Source organism: Phocoena sinus, chromosome 16, assembly GCF_008692025.1.
Source record: "Phocoena sinus isolate mPhoSin1 chromosome 16, mPhoSin1.pri, whole genome shotgun sequence".
NCBI lineage: Eukaryota > Metazoa > Chordata > Mammalia > Artiodactyla > Phocoenidae > Phocoena > Phocoena sinus.
Window position 1 is genome coordinate 80292405 of NC_045778.1, and position 17020 is coordinate 80309424.

The 17020-nt window shown below is 43.7% G+C and overlaps 1 protein-coding gene across 1 annotated transcript in view; it reads left to right on the forward strand.

Annotated features, from left to right (window-relative positions):
* DOCK1 (dedicator of cytokinesis 1) overlaps nucleotides 1–17020 on the forward strand; it is a 534414-nt gene that overhangs the window by 443459 nt on the left and 73935 nt on the right. Inside the window, 3 exon segments of the mRNA XM_032607328.1 lie at nucleotides 2651–2799; nucleotides 12820–12905; nucleotides 13092–13248. Of these exon segments, the coding sequence (XP_032463219.1) occupies nucleotides 2651–2799; nucleotides 12820–12905; nucleotides 13092–13248 (392 nt within the window).

The window sequence follows — 17020 nt, forward strand, 5'->3', positions numbered from 1 at the left end:
GGGGATATCACTGTGGCTGGAGTTCAGTGCTGGCCCCCAGCCAATGTGTCCTGTGTCAGTGGGAGGGGTAATAATCAAAGCTGAGGAGACCTTCGTTTTGGGAACATATTTTTCCAATCCCTGCATTCACAGCCACTTGTTTCTCTCTGATGCAGTCCTCCCAGCCTGGAACAATAAAGGCTGTCAGTGAGAGACAGAGCCCTCCGTGACGCGGCAGTTGTGGTTGATGAAGAACTCTGTCACCAGTATCTGTTTTCTGAAACATTGGCTTTGACATTTTTTAGGCATAATACAAGAAAAAAGTGTCACCTGAGAGTCTGGATATAATAGCATTTTTAAGAGAATGCTTTGCATCACTTACATGCTTTTCAGAAACATTAAGCATTTGGGGAAGCGATGAGAATCGTGTTATATTAGGGCCTTAGTCAAAGTATTATTTAGTAAAGGTTAATAAGATTTTAATTATATTCAGATTCCTTGTTGAATGTTGCATTTTATGTATGTGTCCACCCAATACAAATTTCGGAATACTTTAATTTAGACCACTTCTGAGGATTATGTATTTTGTTAAGGGTCTTTATTTATAATAGCCAAATTTGTTTAATGGTTCTCTTTACAGAAATCTGCATTAGCTGAGTTATAAAGAAAATGAAATTATTTAGTGTATCCATTGTATTTCCAGATTGTGTAAAAATGTTAGTAACGTTGATTAACTCTGGATAAATTCCGAGTGCTAATAACAAAACGTCACAAATAACTCATTCAAGCATTTAATTCTTGTGCATTCTTCTATTATATGTTGGAAACAAAAAGATATAAATTGTAAGGGGGTGAAATGAAAATAAATCAGGATTTCTGAAATTAAAGATAAGAAGGCAGGAATTATAAAAGACCACTTCCGTGATGGGACCTGCCTCTAAACTTAATCATATCCCCTTACATAAGGTCAACGCCCCCCTTTTTTCAGAAATGAGTTTTCCAGCAGCTCCTTCCCTCTGGCGGCCTTTCATCCCTTCAAGTTCTCTGGAAGCTCACCCACATCACTCCCAGCGCTCAGGAATTTAGACGTAGCAGGGTGTGGAGGCCACTGCTGGGCTGAGGCACAATGGTTGGTAGCAAAAAACGAAAAAAATGGAGATTTTGAGTTATCGGTGTCTGAGTCGAAGGCAGAGGCCTCAAGAGGTGTGATACCAAGATTTCCAACAAAATAATTGAAATAGAAAAGAAAAAAATAAAAAGGTTTGGAGCCTGTAAGAATCCTGTCTCTACTTTCTGGGGCACCCAGTTTAGAAGTGTGATACCCCAGTAATGCTAGATAAAATGACAGGCCACTGTCCTCTGCATCTGGGTTATTACGACAGCACACGGAGAAGGGAGTGGCGTGGACAGCCAGCATCGTTTCTATTACCACGAGATGGAGAGGCCTAGTGTCCTGGAAAGATCTCGTGACCGGCAGGCCGGGCACGGGGGACACACCTGGTGCTTCAGAATCACAGACCCGGGTTCCAGTCCTGCTCTACCATTTCCACTGAACAGCACGCTGGTTTGGGGAAATTGACAGTTTCCTCATCTGTAAAACAGAGTTCAGAATGGCACTCCCTCTGGGGGAGGATGTTATAATGGGGGCAGGGGTATAGGAGAAATCTCTGTACCTTCTGCTCACTTTTGCTCTAAAAAATAAAGTCTATTAAAAAATAAAGTACGGTCTGGTTTTTAAAAAGAGGAGAGGAATGGTAGCCGTCTCACAAAATTATGTTGAGAATTCAGTGAGACTCTTTCTATGAGGCTTGTCATGTAGTCGTACTTAGTAAGCGTTAGCTAATTTTATAATATTCATTATTAATCATAGGGGCAGAAGTGTGTGCTTAAAACAGCTTTTTGAAAAGTTTTCTCAAAAGTTTTAAGCGTATACTATTGTCCTTGTGAATGATAATGAATATTATAATCTTACGCTTTAAAAATCGTATCTGGACAAGATAGGTGGGATATAAGATTCATAAAGTAGCTATTTTAATAAGCATTATCCAGTCAAATAGTAAGTCAAAAAAGGCAGAATCCTTCCTATTTTTACAGCTTCACATCCTGAGGTCTGGTTTTGATTTCTCTGATCAGTCACTCGGAACGTTATAGAGATCCCTCGACATTATTTACAGAGGTTCCAAATAGTAAACTCTTTTTCATCTGATGTTGCAGACAGAAAGGGCCCAAGAGACCGCCTGCCCTAACCTCTTCACTTTATCAACTCTTGTTCATTGTTCATAAAACGAGATGCCAAGGGTCCCGTCTCCCAGCCCTGCTCTTTCCAAAATTGGGTACCCGTTAGCTGCTCAGGCCCCGATGTGTGTGATGTAATTGTCTGTTTGTGAAATGGCATTTGTCGTCGGTAACAGACAAATCGTGACTGCAGGCCTTATATTGGGTGGATTTTTTTTAACAGCTTCACTTCCACTATTTGGAATACAGTTCACTTCTTACGCTAAAGACTGGGCACACTCAAAATTGTTGCCTGTAGGTCACAAACGGATACATATTCCCAAGATCCTAGCACTCAAAATCACAACGATCTGTGTAGTTTTGTTTCTGTCCATTGAAGCTCATTTCAGAATCCTTTATTTAAAACCTTTCTGAACGATGCACTTCTTTATTCAAGGTCAACACAAGATAAAGTTCATTCCAGAAATGGTCGGCCCAATATTAGAAATGACACTGATTCCTGAGACAGAGCTTCGCAAAGCCACCATTCCCATCTTCTTTGACATGATGCAGTGTGAATTCCATTCCACCCGAAGCTTCCAGATGGTAAGGACGTGGGTGTGCAGTAAGTGGCTTGGAGAGAAAAGGGGGACAAGCCTGAGTACCTTGAGACTTATAGATGGTTCTCCAGTTACACATGCTGAATATGGAAAACATAATTCCCTACAGCTTAAGAGAGAAAAGTCCTAGACTTCCCTTGTGGAAGAAGCCTGTCATTCTTAGGGAGGATCTCACTCTCATCTTCACAGAACGTTGTTCTCCATTTTTAGCTTTTACTTACTTTTAAGTGGATTTACTGACACATTAAATCTGGGTAAAACTCTCTCTGGCCCTCCTTTGTATGTGCACTGGAGCTTTTGATCAGATGTTACTGTATTCTGTCAGACTGGCTGCTTCTTACTGAGTTAATTATTTTTAAGTGTAAAGTCTTTGCCTTTATTTTACGTGTGTGCCTTGGTCTTCTTACCTGTGCAATGGAACTGATGAAAATTCCATAAAGAAAGTATGCGTAAAGTGCTAGAAACATCCTGTATCAACATGAAGAACAAAATCCGAATAATTGATATGTGAAAAGGAACAAAATCTCCTTCCCTGGGCTTCCCTGGTGGCGCAGTGGTTGAGAGTCCGCCTGCCGATGCGGGGGACACGGGTTCGTGCCCCGGTCCGGGAAGATCCCACATGCCGCGGAGAGGATAGGCCTGTGAGCCATGGCCGCTGGGCCTGCGCGTCCGGAGCCTGTGCTCCGCAACGGGAGAGGCCACAGCAGTGAGAGGCCCGCGTACCGCAAAAAAAAAAAAAAAAAAAAAAAAAAAAAATCTCCTTCCCTGGATAAGTATGGTGTTTATGGATTCCTGGGTGGGTACGCACAAGCCCACACACATGCACATACAATGGATTTCTCCTTTGTGTACTGATGCTTTGCAGGAGGCAAGAGAAAAAGCCAGAGATAGGAGGTCCTCTAAATTGAAAAATACCTCTGCTAAAATATTATAGTGATTCAGGGGAGTTAATGTACTAAGCATTTGACATAAATTTTTGAGGAATTTAGAGAGAAATTCCTATAGTGAATGGAAATCAAAACTGCGTCAATCAAGGTAACATGATTTTAGTGAGATCTAACATTTCAAGAGTAGGTTTTCCTTCCTCACTTCTGTACTTTCCAGTTTCAGAAACTTTGAATAGTTTATAGGCTTTAATTGGTCATTCTTTGTCATTATTGCATGAAGCTAGTAGCCACGAAGAGCAATTTTACTATTTCCCAGAGCAAGAGACAGATACAAAGCCCAAAGAAGCCCCGTCTGTAAGCATGGCATTCAGACGCTGAAGTCTGGGTAGATCCTAAAGCCCTGCTCAGTCAGGAACCACCTGGGTCTTGAGCAGATCACTGACCATCTGTATGTCTCCAGCTCAGAGCTGTAAAATTGGTATGAAATAGAATCTATTCGCAAGAGCTGTTGTAAGGTATAGAATCAAACCCATAAAGCCCACCCTTCCTTCCTTCCTTCTTTTCTTTCTTCCTTTTGGGTGAGGAAGATTTCCTTACATTTATTTATTTGTAAAATTAGACTATTTTGAAAGAGCAGCTGGCTTGGTTTGGTCTGTCTGGTTCACCGTCAGCCTTTGTACACGTGAGGTGTCATGTCGTAAACACTGTCCCCTCTTTGTTAACATTGTTCTTCTTGTTTGTCGATATATCAAGGACATTTTCCTCGACCGCAGCGTAGTTACCATGATTTCGAGGATGGTGTAACATTTCATAGAATGAGTGACCTCTTCCTTTCTGATCCACCCCCTTTAGTGGGGCGTTTAGGTCGTATTCACTACTGTGAATAAACCTGTGGTGAACATAATCATGCATGTAGCTTGAATTTCTTTTGAAAGTTTTCCTGTTGTACAGTCTCGAAAATGCAATTGCTGATTCAAAATATTTTGTGTGACTTTTGACATTACTGCCAATTGATCTTATTGCCACAAGATGTGACCCGTCCCTACTGCCACCGGCACGAAATCATGGCCCCGTCTCACTGCCAACTCACCAGAACTAGGAACTGTAATTTAAAATGCTCTTCCCTAGGCTGCAAATGCATCAGATGTTTTGAATTTTGTATGAATCAGGCCTCAAAGGAGGACCTTATGGAAAGATGCTATTAAATTAAAGAATCAGGTAAAGGAGAAAAATGTATCTATGTAGATAAATGTTACTAGCCCGGGAATATAGGATCAAAAACCTTTAAAACATTATGTCATTCGTGATTCTTTCAAGGAGTCTTTGGGTCAAAATAAGGGCCGTTGGAACTGAGAGTTTGGTTTCTGAATTGTTCTCATCCTCCCACTCATTGTCTCACTCCTGTTTCACCATAGTTTTAAAATGTCTTATAACCGTCTTCTGAGCATGTGCTTCATTTTCTCCAGTTCACAGAGTTCTCAGGTTTATCAGTAAACGGCCCAAAGCAGACGAGAGTCACGGCATTTTTGCCTCCATTCTCAACACTGTGTGCCCAGTAGTGGCTTCAGAATCTGTCCCAACATCATGAGACATCTTTCCAGAAAACCGAATGGTTTAAGTCGTACCATGAAGTAATTACACCCATTTAATTCCACCACCACAACTTCCTTAGCCTAAAACATGCCTCACTTGGACATGTGTAAATAAAAACACAAACATGAAGACAAAGGTCCACAAAAAAAGAGAACACATTCGGGCTAAATGTAAACAGCTGCTCGAGTTTTTTGGTGAAGAATCCTTGGTCGTTTGTTCCTTGTGTTGTCATCTGCTTGTACCCTCACAGACAGGTGGTAGGACACCTCGAAGGTAAAAAGCAAGGCAGAAAAACGAAAACTTGTGAAAAAAATCTCTCTGCCATATTAATGTGTTCTGGTGAATTGCGAAATGATCACTTTCCTTTTCGTTGGGACATCTCAAGTTTTCTACTGACCTGTCTCAGCCTCCCGCGGGAGGCCACGTGGATGCCACGTGACGTCATCCTTCCCGGCTCTGCTGCTTCCCCATCATCCCCATTTCTGCCTGGCTCCTTGTCATCTGGTTCACAGGCCCAGTCCCACTGGCCTGGCCTTGGCTTGCTCTCTTGGCCTCCATGGTGGGTTGCAGTGACTTGTGGGTTCTTCCTCTGTCTCATACCCAGTGTCCATCTGCTCCCCTCACCCCCTATCCCAGGGCTCTCCTGGACCACAGCATTTGTCTCTCGACTTGCTGTATCTTTTCTGACTCCTTTCTGTTCTCAGTTCAACTCTCATCCTCCAGCGGCTGCTCTCCTTAAGCACAAGGCACGCCCTCTGTTCCTTGTCGGTGATGTTGGTGAATGTGTGTAGCTGCACGTGCACAGAACAGGAGGGCACAGCCTTCCCTGCCTCCTTCCAGGGAGCTCCTAGGATGGAGCTGACTGGCCGCTGTTTAATCCGCCACCAGTTCAATTATCTAACCTTATTAGTCACGTGAACGAGGCTTAAATTGGCTCTACCGTCATAGCAGATGTGCAAACCTAATGGAGTTAGGGGAAGATTAAGGTTTTTCATTTTTACAGAACTTTAGTGTTTGGAACATGTGGCGTAGCCTTGCTTTTTTAGAGCTTGCTGTATCTTTCAGAGTGGGGCTGTTCAGATGCTTCTCCCACTGCTTCCCTCCAGTGCATTAGTCCCAGTGGATACATTCTCTTCTCACTTTCCTTGGCATGCGTCCGATCTTCAAGTCATCCCTGCAGGTGTGTTCACTGTCAGCCGCTGTCCCCCGTCCCCATCCTACCCTACCCCAATCCCAGAGATCCCAGAGTAGCGTGATTAGCCTGAAACTGAGGACCTTGGGAAATCTTGGGGGGTTTTTTGTTTTGTTTTGTTTTGTTTTCTTCCAAAGGAGAGACCTTATGTGTGAAGATTTCAGGATCCGCCCAGCTAGCACGGAGAGGTTTGGGGTCATCCTTGTCTTAGGGCCTCTTACATCATCCAGTGGACATGGAGCCACAAGATGAGCCTTAACTAACGCTTCCCCCATCTCACTGAGATCGTTGCCCCCAGATGAGTACCATTCTGAGTCTTAGCCTCTCTGGGTTTTGCTTCAGAGGAAAAGCATACCTTTAAATTCTCTCCTAGCACCTTTTTAAAGAAATGCATTTGTTATGTCTTTGGAAAATATAGAACCTAACAGCTGAGAATTGCAGCAGATGACTATTTGGGCTCTTAGACCATTCATGAAAATGGGATGGAAAAGGCTCCACGGCAAAGTAGTATTTTCAGTCATGGAGCTATTTTCTGTCATCTTCGTGAGGGTCAGCAAAATGCTGCACAACTTCCATAAATTCCTATTTAGTTGTAAAAATATTAGAGTGTGAGTAATGTTTGTTCTGCAATGTTCCCGAGTTCCCGTGAATAATCTCTTCCCACCACCCAGGCTGGTACCTTAAGCAAATAATTGAATAACCCAAGTGGATGCTGACAGCTTCCGCCACTTGGTGGCAAAGCCAATATATTTTGAACGGTAATATGAATGTGAATAAGTTTGGTGGTGATTTTATCTTGTTTATTCTTTTTTTTAAACATCTTTATTGGAGTATAATTGCTTTACAATGGTGTGTTAGTTTCTGCTTTATAACAAAGTGAATCAGCTGTACATATACATACATCCCCATATCTTATCTTGTTTATTCGTCAGTTCATTAGGATTTTGTTGATTGGTTTGTTTTTGCTTTCATTTAAAAAATAATACTTGATTCTGTCATTTTGGATGATTAGAGGGGAAATATGGCCCAAGAATTAGGCTTTTATTTCACTGAACCCCAGACCCAAAAGTGGTCCAAGAGATCATGGAAAATAATACCCTGGACTCAGAGTTCTGATGACATTGAATCCTATTAGAAAAGCTCTCCAGCAAAGAGATGCCTAGACCCCCATAATCTCTAACCAACAGGACTTACTATGCAGACTTGTTCCTGGAGTCCACTGTCAGTGAATACAGCCCTAAAGTCAGTCCTCGGTCTGGGTTGTATAGCAGTGGGGCACAACTACACCTGTCCAAGGTGTTGCCAGGTGTAGCAGCCAGTTCCCCTGCCAGGCTGCTGCAGGTCTAGGGCTTGGGACCTCTAGACTCCTGAGTATTTCACAAAAGCTTCAAGGTCACTGAGCTGCCCGCTTGTTAGACGTAGAAGGATGTGGGAATTTTAGAATATGGGATATGGAGTGCCAGAGATTAATTAAGTGTGTAATTAAGTTTACAGAGTGGTTAAGCAAGAGGAATGCAATATACATCAAAATATTAGTGTGTCTGAGCACAAGGATTAAAGGCTTAGTGATAGATTTGGGGGGATCAGTTACATTTCGGGTGTCAGCATGTGAGCCCGGATCCCCACAGGTGTCAGAGAACCAGGCTGCTCTCTGCCAGGCCAGTGCCCTCTTCTTGGCCATGTGATCCACACAGACACAGTTCGTTGCCTTTCTCCCCCGCAGCCCCTCCAGTGATGCTAAAGAGAAGGGCGTGGTTCTGCAGTGCTGTTGGATTGGACAATTCCAACGGGGGGTGCAGAACCAAAGAGCATCTAATTTCCCGAGCTCTCTAATACTACGGGGTGGTCTAAAACCATGGTCCTACCTCCAGAACCTTGTGAGAAGCTTTTCTTAAAAAACAGAGAGTAGGGCAAAGTGCACCCATACAGGCAGACCCAGGAGATATTGTAGGTTTGGTTCCAGACCACCGCGATAAAGGGATATCTCAATAAAGCGAATCACATGAAGTTTTTGGTTTCCCAGTGCATATAAAAGTTGTTTACGCTATACTGTAGTCTCTTAAGTGTGCAATAGTATTATGTCTAAAAAAGCAATACTTTCATTAAAAATACTTCATTGCTAAAAATTAAAAACTACTTTATTGATGAAAAATGCTAACCATCATCTGAGCCTTCAGCTAGCTGTAAAGGCTGCTGGAGGGTTTGAAATATTGCAAGAATTACCAAAATATGACATAGAGACACAGAGTGAGCAAAGGCTGTTTGAAAAAGGGCACCAGTAGACTTGCTCAATGCACAAACCTTCAATTTCTAAAAGACACAGTAATGCAAAGCACAATAAAAAGAAGCACTGCTGCACCCAGGATTATTTGCGAATAATCTAGGGTTATTTAGGTTATTATTTAGGGTTATTAATAAAGGGTTTCTTTCGAAACCCTTTCGCTAATGCGCTAAGCTGACCGCGGTCCTAGAGCTCAGCTTTCTCCCAGCTCTTGGTAACCTCTAAGCGCTTTACCCATGTGGTGAGTTATTTGTGCAAACCTTTCCATCCTGGGCCTCCCTTGCTCTGACATAACCCCAGATCTCTTCTGTAAATGTGTCCCTGGATGCCTGGAGAATGCAAGCCTGGTTTTTATACACTTATAAATGCATTATAGCAAGAATGGTAAATCTAAGCCCCAACAGAAATGATGCATTCCAAACCAAGGAGAACTGGCTTTTTGATTATCCACTGCTGAGACCCTTCACCCCATGATCTCCTAAATTGGAGCCAATAACCCATGGTTCACAGTGGCACTGAGTGGTGAAAGCAGTGGTTCTAAGTTAATTGAATTAACGATGACGTTAGTACATTACCCCTGAGAGCGTGGCTCCCTCCACCCCCGACCCAGACATCCTCCACTGTGTTCAACTTAACAGCAACCTTCTGAAAAGCCCTATCTACGTGGCCTCTTGTGTTTCATGTTCTCAGAGGGCTGCTGGTATCAGATGCTTAGAGACGCTGTGCTCAAGATTTTAAGTTGGACACCCTGTGGATCTTTCCGAAGCAATATTAGTGTTTCAGAAAAGAGAGGAAAAGATAATGATTTTGCTTATCACATGAGTGAGCCTCTGCTACCTTTTGAGCAACACAGTAAACCCTTGCTAATTTTATCCTAACCATAGAGAATGCTTTTGCAAATTACCAGACAGCATACATTTATTTACAAGTAAGATAATAAGCATAATTTTTATAAAACCAGCTCTCCTCTCTCAGCAGAGTTACTCTCTCCAATTTATTTGGACAGGATCATTTAATCCTGATCATGATAACAGTTCACATCACAGGAGCAAACTGATTCTAGTGTGTTCTGTAAAAATTAACGAACGCCCTAGAATTCAAGGCTGGCTGCAGATCTGTGGAATTGGCTCCTTGCTGATAAACGGAGTAGAGTTGCCATGTGTTTGTGCAAATTACAGAGTTTAGACTAGAGGTTAGTAAAATTAGAATCAGCTGTGTTCTTCTGATTTCCTTCTCATTCATCCGCTCTTTTTAGAAAACGTTAACTTCATCAGTCAAAATTTGATAAGCAGCATATACTTTTAGGAGCTGGAGCTTCCTTTATTGCCCTTGTTTGTGACAGTGAGGTTTGTGTGGAAGCAGAGAAAACATGCCATTTCCAGAAAGTAGAGCCTCCAAATGCAAATACCGTCTGATTAACTAGAGATGAGCAATTTGAAACGCCAGTGTGTGCTTGCCAATGTTAGGATAAGGTATGTTTTTTTCTTCATTCTCTAAGCCTTCTTTGTTGTATGCGCCTTAAACATGTGTGGAATGGAATCATATGTTTTAATTAAATTTAGTCTTATTTGGTGTCTCGATTATTTCTTCTGAAGAATCAGTGCTCACCACTTAATGTTTGGCATTCCCATCAATGGAAGATGGGGCCGCCAGCGTTTGGTCTAGTGGCAAGCCATCTCTCTTGTGCTAGTTTCCAAGAAGAACCGCCTTTTGCAGAATTTTTTTCTGTAAGGAACAGAGTAATAGCGGGTTAGTATCCGAAGGTTGTTATTATATAGTAAAAGTCCTTATCATGAGACCTCAGGTGAACAAAAAGAAAGCAACTCATGCTTTCTTCTTCAACAGAACTATGATTTTTTTCTCTGTTCCTAAAATCCCTGAACTTAAGCCCAACAGAATCAACGAGGGTGTTTATTTGGGGGAGGAGGCAACGGAGCAGAGAATTGCAGGGATTCACTGAAGTCCTAGTTTTTGTGATGTTGCTGAGTCCTTGATGTCAGGCAAGAATCAATACTTCTCTCCAGTCCTGCTTTAAGCCTCTGTTTCATCTGTAGCGTGATGAAATTGTGGCTTCAGGCAGCGTGCCCCAATCAAGGTCACGCTCTGAGGCCCCTCCTTGGGTCTCACCAGCCCCCTTGCCTTCTGCTTCCCAGGGTCGACAACCAGCTGACACTGCAGCAGCTGTGCCCTGGGTCCCCGGTGCGGTAGACGGTGCCTGGTGGACCTGTTACAAGCACTTCGATGGATGTGTTCACCACTTGGCTTGTGTGGCCAAGAGAACAGGTTGTGTCTTAGCAACCTACTGGCCCACTCCTTTGGGGCCCTATTCAGTCCTCCCCAGCTTCAGTTTAACACCAACTCTATCCAATATATTTTTGTGCACATAGCACGTTCATCCCATTAGAGCATCCGTCTCAGGTGCTGTCCTAGGGGTTGGGAATACAGCAGTGACCAAGAGAGAAGAAAATTCTTTGTCTCACGCAGCTTAAATCCTTAAGGGATCCAAGTAATAGCTGCCTGGGGAAGCAACGTCTGAGCATGTATTTCACAGGGATCCCACTAGAGATGATCATACAAAGTGAAATAAGTCAGAAAGAGAAAGACAAATACCATCTAATAGCACTTGTATGTGGAATCTAAAATATGACACGAACCTATCTACGAAACAGAAACAGACTCATAGACATAGAGAACAGACTTGAGAGGGGTGGGGGAGGGAAGGATTGGGAGTGTGGGATTAGCAGACGCAAACTATTATATAGAGAATGAATAAACGAAAAGGTCCTACTGTATAGTATGGGGAACTATATTCAATATCCTGTGATAAACCATCATGGAAAAGAATATGAAAAAGAATATATATATATATATATATATATATATATATATATATATATATATACACGTATGACTGAGTCACTTTGCTGTACAGCAGAAATTAACACAACATTGTAAATCAACTATGCATCGATAAAATCTTTTAAAAAAAAGGGATCCCAGAGACCCTTGCATACATGCCACGGTCTGCTTGCTTTGTGAACCCTGAATTCAGCTGTTGTTTCCTTCAATTCCTCCTTTGCCCATCTTCTTTCAGTTCAGTGTGGGTCCCTCCATCTCTAGGTAACTAAAGCTCTTGCAGCCCCTTCTTCCTACCAGGCCCACATCCGTGAGTAACTGCAGGACCCCCTTGCAACAGGGGACTCACCTGGCCAGAGTCCCAGTACTGAGGTGGCTCTGAATTCTGCCAGGGATGGGGGACTGGGCAGCGAGGTTGGGGATGCGTGTCCATCATTATTGCGGTAGTTATTTCCAGCCTGATCGGCCATGGGGTCCATGACCTCTGTGAAAACATTTTAGAGAGTCTCTCTTCTCCAGAATTTAGAGTTTTCCTGAAAGCATGAGATAGAGAGACCATCAGTTGTGAGGATCCTTTCCCACCATGATATTCTGAATCTCATCAGAAGCTTTGGGGAATTCGAGGAAAGGCCTGGGATGGACCTTTTCGAGGTGCCTGCTGGTGTGTCTGAAAGGCATTGTCCCTCTTGCTTTTTATTCTGTTTCTCACCCAGAGTGAGATGTTTCACTGGGATCCATCAAGGAGTGGCAGGGAAGTGGCCCTTTCCCTGTTTTCAGATTGCAGAGAACTCTGTGGGCAAGTGACACAGCATCTGTTCTTTTCCAAGAACCAAGGAGCTATTTTAACCATTCCTTGTTCATAAAGATGCCGTTTGGGATGTTTTTTCATATTGCTCCTTGATTTTTCTTCCCTACAGTTTCCTTGTCTGTCTTTCTCTGGCTCTTTCTCCTGTGATCAGAATATGCATCAAGGCTTCATTCACCAGGGAGGGAAATGAAAGATTCCCCCTGTGACAGGGGCTCATCAGAAACCCCCAGGAGTTCAGGAAGGACAACTCTTAAATGAGATCAGGCTTCAAAGGTGTAGGGCAACTCTCCAATGATGATCTCTCGGCGATTTATGTATTATTGACGCTCACGTCACGAGAAGAAATATCCACCGTGCTGATAATTTACGCTTTCTCTGTTTCATTATAGTTTGAAAATGAGATCATCACCAAGCTGGATCATGAAGTGGAAGGAGGTAGAGGCGATGAGCAGTACAAAGTGTTATTTGATAAAATGTAAGTGTTGATTAACAGTGGGATTTATGTCAGAATAGAGACAGAGAGACTGTCATTAGACGACAATGAACTTTGTAGCCCAGAAATAATTAAAAAGTGTTAATAATGGAAAATATTTTAAATTGCCCCTCAGTCACGTTTCTTTTGCTGAGTGTGATTAACAAGGTGTGTGTGATTATTTTTCAGTCTCTTAGAGCACTGCAGGAAGCACAAATACCTTGCCAAAACGGGAGAAACTTTCGTAAAGCTCGTCGTGCACCTGATGGAAAGACTTCTGGATTACAGAACCATCATGCACGATGAGAACAAAGAAAATCGCATGAGCTGCACTGTCAACGTGCTGGTGAGTGTAAAGTTAAATACCCGGTCTCCCCAGGAAGCCGGAGATTGAACCAGAAGTTCAAAGCCTTGTGAAAGCTGTGGCCGCGGAGCTCCGCAGAGCAGGACACAGCCTGTTTCCTTGGCTGTGGGAGGGAAGGAGGAAGGAAGAACTGTTTGCGTATCTGCTTTAAGCACGTCAGCAAAATCGTCTTCCTTCTGGGTGTTTTCATGCTGTTCTTCCCCTGGTTCAGAATGATGAGCCATTTCATTTTGTAAGCAGGGGAGCACCCTCGCTGATTACAGATCCTAAATGTTTCATTACTAGGAGACTGTAAACATGTCCCGTAGTGGGTCAAATGGTGGCCTCTGAAAGGTCACACATCCTCATCCTCAGAACCTGTGAACGTGACCTTGTTTGGGAAAACATGCTCCTAGCAGATGTGATTAAGTCAAAGATCTTGAGATGAGACCGTCCTGGATTACCCAGGTGGGCCCTAAATCCGATGACAAGTATTTTTTTCTTTTTCTTTTGGCGGTACGTGGGCCTCTCACTGTTGTGGCCCCTCCTGTTGCGGAGCACAGGCTCCGGACGTGCAGGCTCAGAGGCCATGGCTCACGGGCCCAGCCGCCCCGCGGCATGTGGGATCTTCCCGGACCGGGGCACGAACCCGTGTCCCCTGCATCGGCAGGCGGACTCTCAACAACTGCGCCACCAGGGAAGCCCGTGACAAGTATTTTTATAAGAGGCAGAAAAGGAGAAGACAGAGACCCAGAGCAGAAGACCACGTGAAGAGAGGGGCAGAGATGGGAGTGATGTGGCCACAAGCCAGGGAACACCTGGAGCCACTGGACGCTGGGAGGGGCAGGAAGGAAGCTCCCCTAGTCCCTTCAGAGGGCATGTGGCCCTGCTGACCCCTGGGTTTCAGACTCAGGCCTCCAAAACCGAAAGAGAACGCAGAGCTCTTGTTTTAAGTCCCCGAGATTGTGGTAATTTGTTATGGCAGCCGTAAGAAACTCGTGCGTGGCCACATGATGGCTTGGGTGAACTTGACCACCGCCATCCACTGGTGTCTTGCAGAGCTGCTGTCACTGTGACACGGTCAGGCTCTGTGGACATCAGTTTTTGACGTAGTTGTGGTACGTCAGGAATGCTTCAGGGCGATGAACTTCTAGGATGCTTTACGACAAGCTCAGCTGCAGGGCATGGCTGGTTGGCCTCGTGGCTCTCAGGAGCCACGTGACCACCACATCTGGCTCCAGAGCTCTCTGCATCTCTCTGCATCTTCCTCCCCTGCTGCTTCCTAGAAGCTAGATAAGCAGACTCCTGGCCCTGGTAGTGTTTTCCTCAATTTCCCCCGCCTGTCCCAACTCAGGAATGCAAGGAAACACTGTGCCTGGTTTCTTCTCTTTCCTTCTCTGGGGTGTCCTCACCACCACCTGGTTGTTGGATAGTGGGTGGTTGCCCTGACCTGACTTTCCCCATTTGTACGGACTTGTAGGCGGTTTGAGCTTATGGGAGTGGACTTTTGTGCCAGGAGGAGCAGGCCACATCATTCGTTGTTGAAAATCACCAGAGATGTTTGGATTAAAAAGATAAACAAAAAAGAATATTTTTCACCTTCCATCTACTCCATTGTCAACACCGAACCTGAGCTTTGCCACGACGAGCCGGCCGCTGAAACTTCCAGAGCAGGTTTTTTTTGTTTTTTTTTTTCCTTGAAAATCTAAACACGGGGCACTTCTGGTTTCTGGTCCAGTATGTAAAAGGGGCTTGGAAGTCGTTACTCCTATCCTCACCAGAAGAAAAAAGCTGGCAAACTGAAAATCAACAACTCTTCTTCGATCCACAGGGAAAACACCTGCTCCCCAAATTGTGATACGGAGAATCACAGCCTCCCGGCTGTGATCCAATCACAGCACTGGAGCCGGTACTGGATTCCTTTTACCGAGTACATCATGGCCACTTTCAACGTAAAATAACGAGGTGTCTTAAAGGAAAAAAAAGACACAGTTTGAAGAGACAGGACATCACAGTGGACTTGGACATGGCTTTAGAGGTTTTAGAATTATCAGACTGGGCACTTAAAATGACCATGATAAATATGCTGAGGGCGCTAATAGAAACAGTAGACGTTATGGAAGAACAGGTAATGTAAGCTGAAAGACGGGAATTCTAAGAAAGTGTCAAAGAGAAAATGCTAGACACTTGCAGAATGAAGAATGCCTTTGGACTTAACAATAGACTGGACATGGCTGAGGAAAGAATCGGTGAGCTTGAAACATCTAAATATGTTTGCCTGTGCATCCTAAGGGTCGGGGGCCACTGTAGGAGTTAACTGGCGTCCATCCCTGAGATCTGGCCCACTGGCTATGTTTGCCTCTCCATCCACCTGTAGCCTGACTGTGCTAGGGCGGCAGCGAGCTCTGCCCCAGGTAAGGGCCTCGATCCTTTGCTCAGGAACGAGCCTGGCTCTTGCTCTGTTGTCTTCCTGCATTCTTGCCTCTGTCTGTAGGAATTTATTTTGATGATGCCGGTGTGGTTAACACGAAGTAGAAATCGGTGTCTTTCTGCAGGAGAGAAACAGAAACCTTTTCAAAAACATTCCCTGCCACGGGCATACTTTTCTAGTGCTACCTCTGAGCTTTAAGGGGACCCAAAAGGCCCATTTGTGTCCAGAAGGAAGAATTATTATTATGTCGATTAGGTTTCCAGCTTTGATGCTTGACTACTGTTTGTTTCAAGCAGGATCTTTCATGCTCACCAGGATGCAAAACCTAGTGGAGAAATGGTGACAGGCTCTGAATGGGGCCTTTTATCAGAATCAGACTCAGAATCAGAATCAGAATCAGGGTCAGAAAAATAAGGTCCTGTGAGGACACCTGAGAGCATGGTTCCTGACGTTATGGTGTGTTCCTCTCTCATCCTGAGATTATTGGACATCATTCACTTCCTTCAGCTTGAAACATCCGGAATCATTCTAGGAAGAGTCAAGTGTTCTATTCTTAACTGTTTCCTGGGGAGGATAGGATGGATCCCAGACTATCACAATTCTTTCATTTAAAAAGGAGAGATCTATGGATTACAGAGAACAAAAATGGATTTTTACAGATAGATGTTCTGTCTCTTAATATTCACTGCCAAGAACATTTCATCATATAAATATATTTCTAACTTCCGGGTCCATTTTTACCTTTTCTCCTGGTACTTTTCTTGTGAAACAAATAAGAGTTTCATAGAAGTGAATATGTCTATGCATCTCTAGATGAGTATGTATGTATAAACATACATCTAGAAACATATAAAATGTACTCAACTGATCACTAAGCAGAAATCCCCTTGAAAGCCTAAGGTTAAAAAATAAAGAACGGGGCTTCCCTGGTGGCGCAGTGGTTGAGAGTCCGCCTGCCGATGCAGGGGACATGGGTTCGTGCCCCGGTCCGGGAAGATCCCACATGCCACGGAGCGGCTGTGCCCGTGAGCCATGGCCGCTGAGCCTGCGCGTCCGGAGCCTGTGCTCCGCAATGGGAGAGGCCACAACAGTGAGAGGCCCGCATTCCACCAAAAAAAAAAATAAAAATAAAAAAAAATAAAAAATAAAGAACGTAAGATTTATTCATCAATAAATAAATGTAAGCTCATTGCAAAATTTCCTTTAAAACCAGTGCTATTTTTTTTTTTAAATAGAGTTAGTGGAACGTTCTAAGTTGTGTGGGCTCGTTAATGTCCTACTCTTCCTATCACTTAAAAAACAAGTTAAAATTAAAAAATGAGAGACAGGGGCTGTGATTCTGCC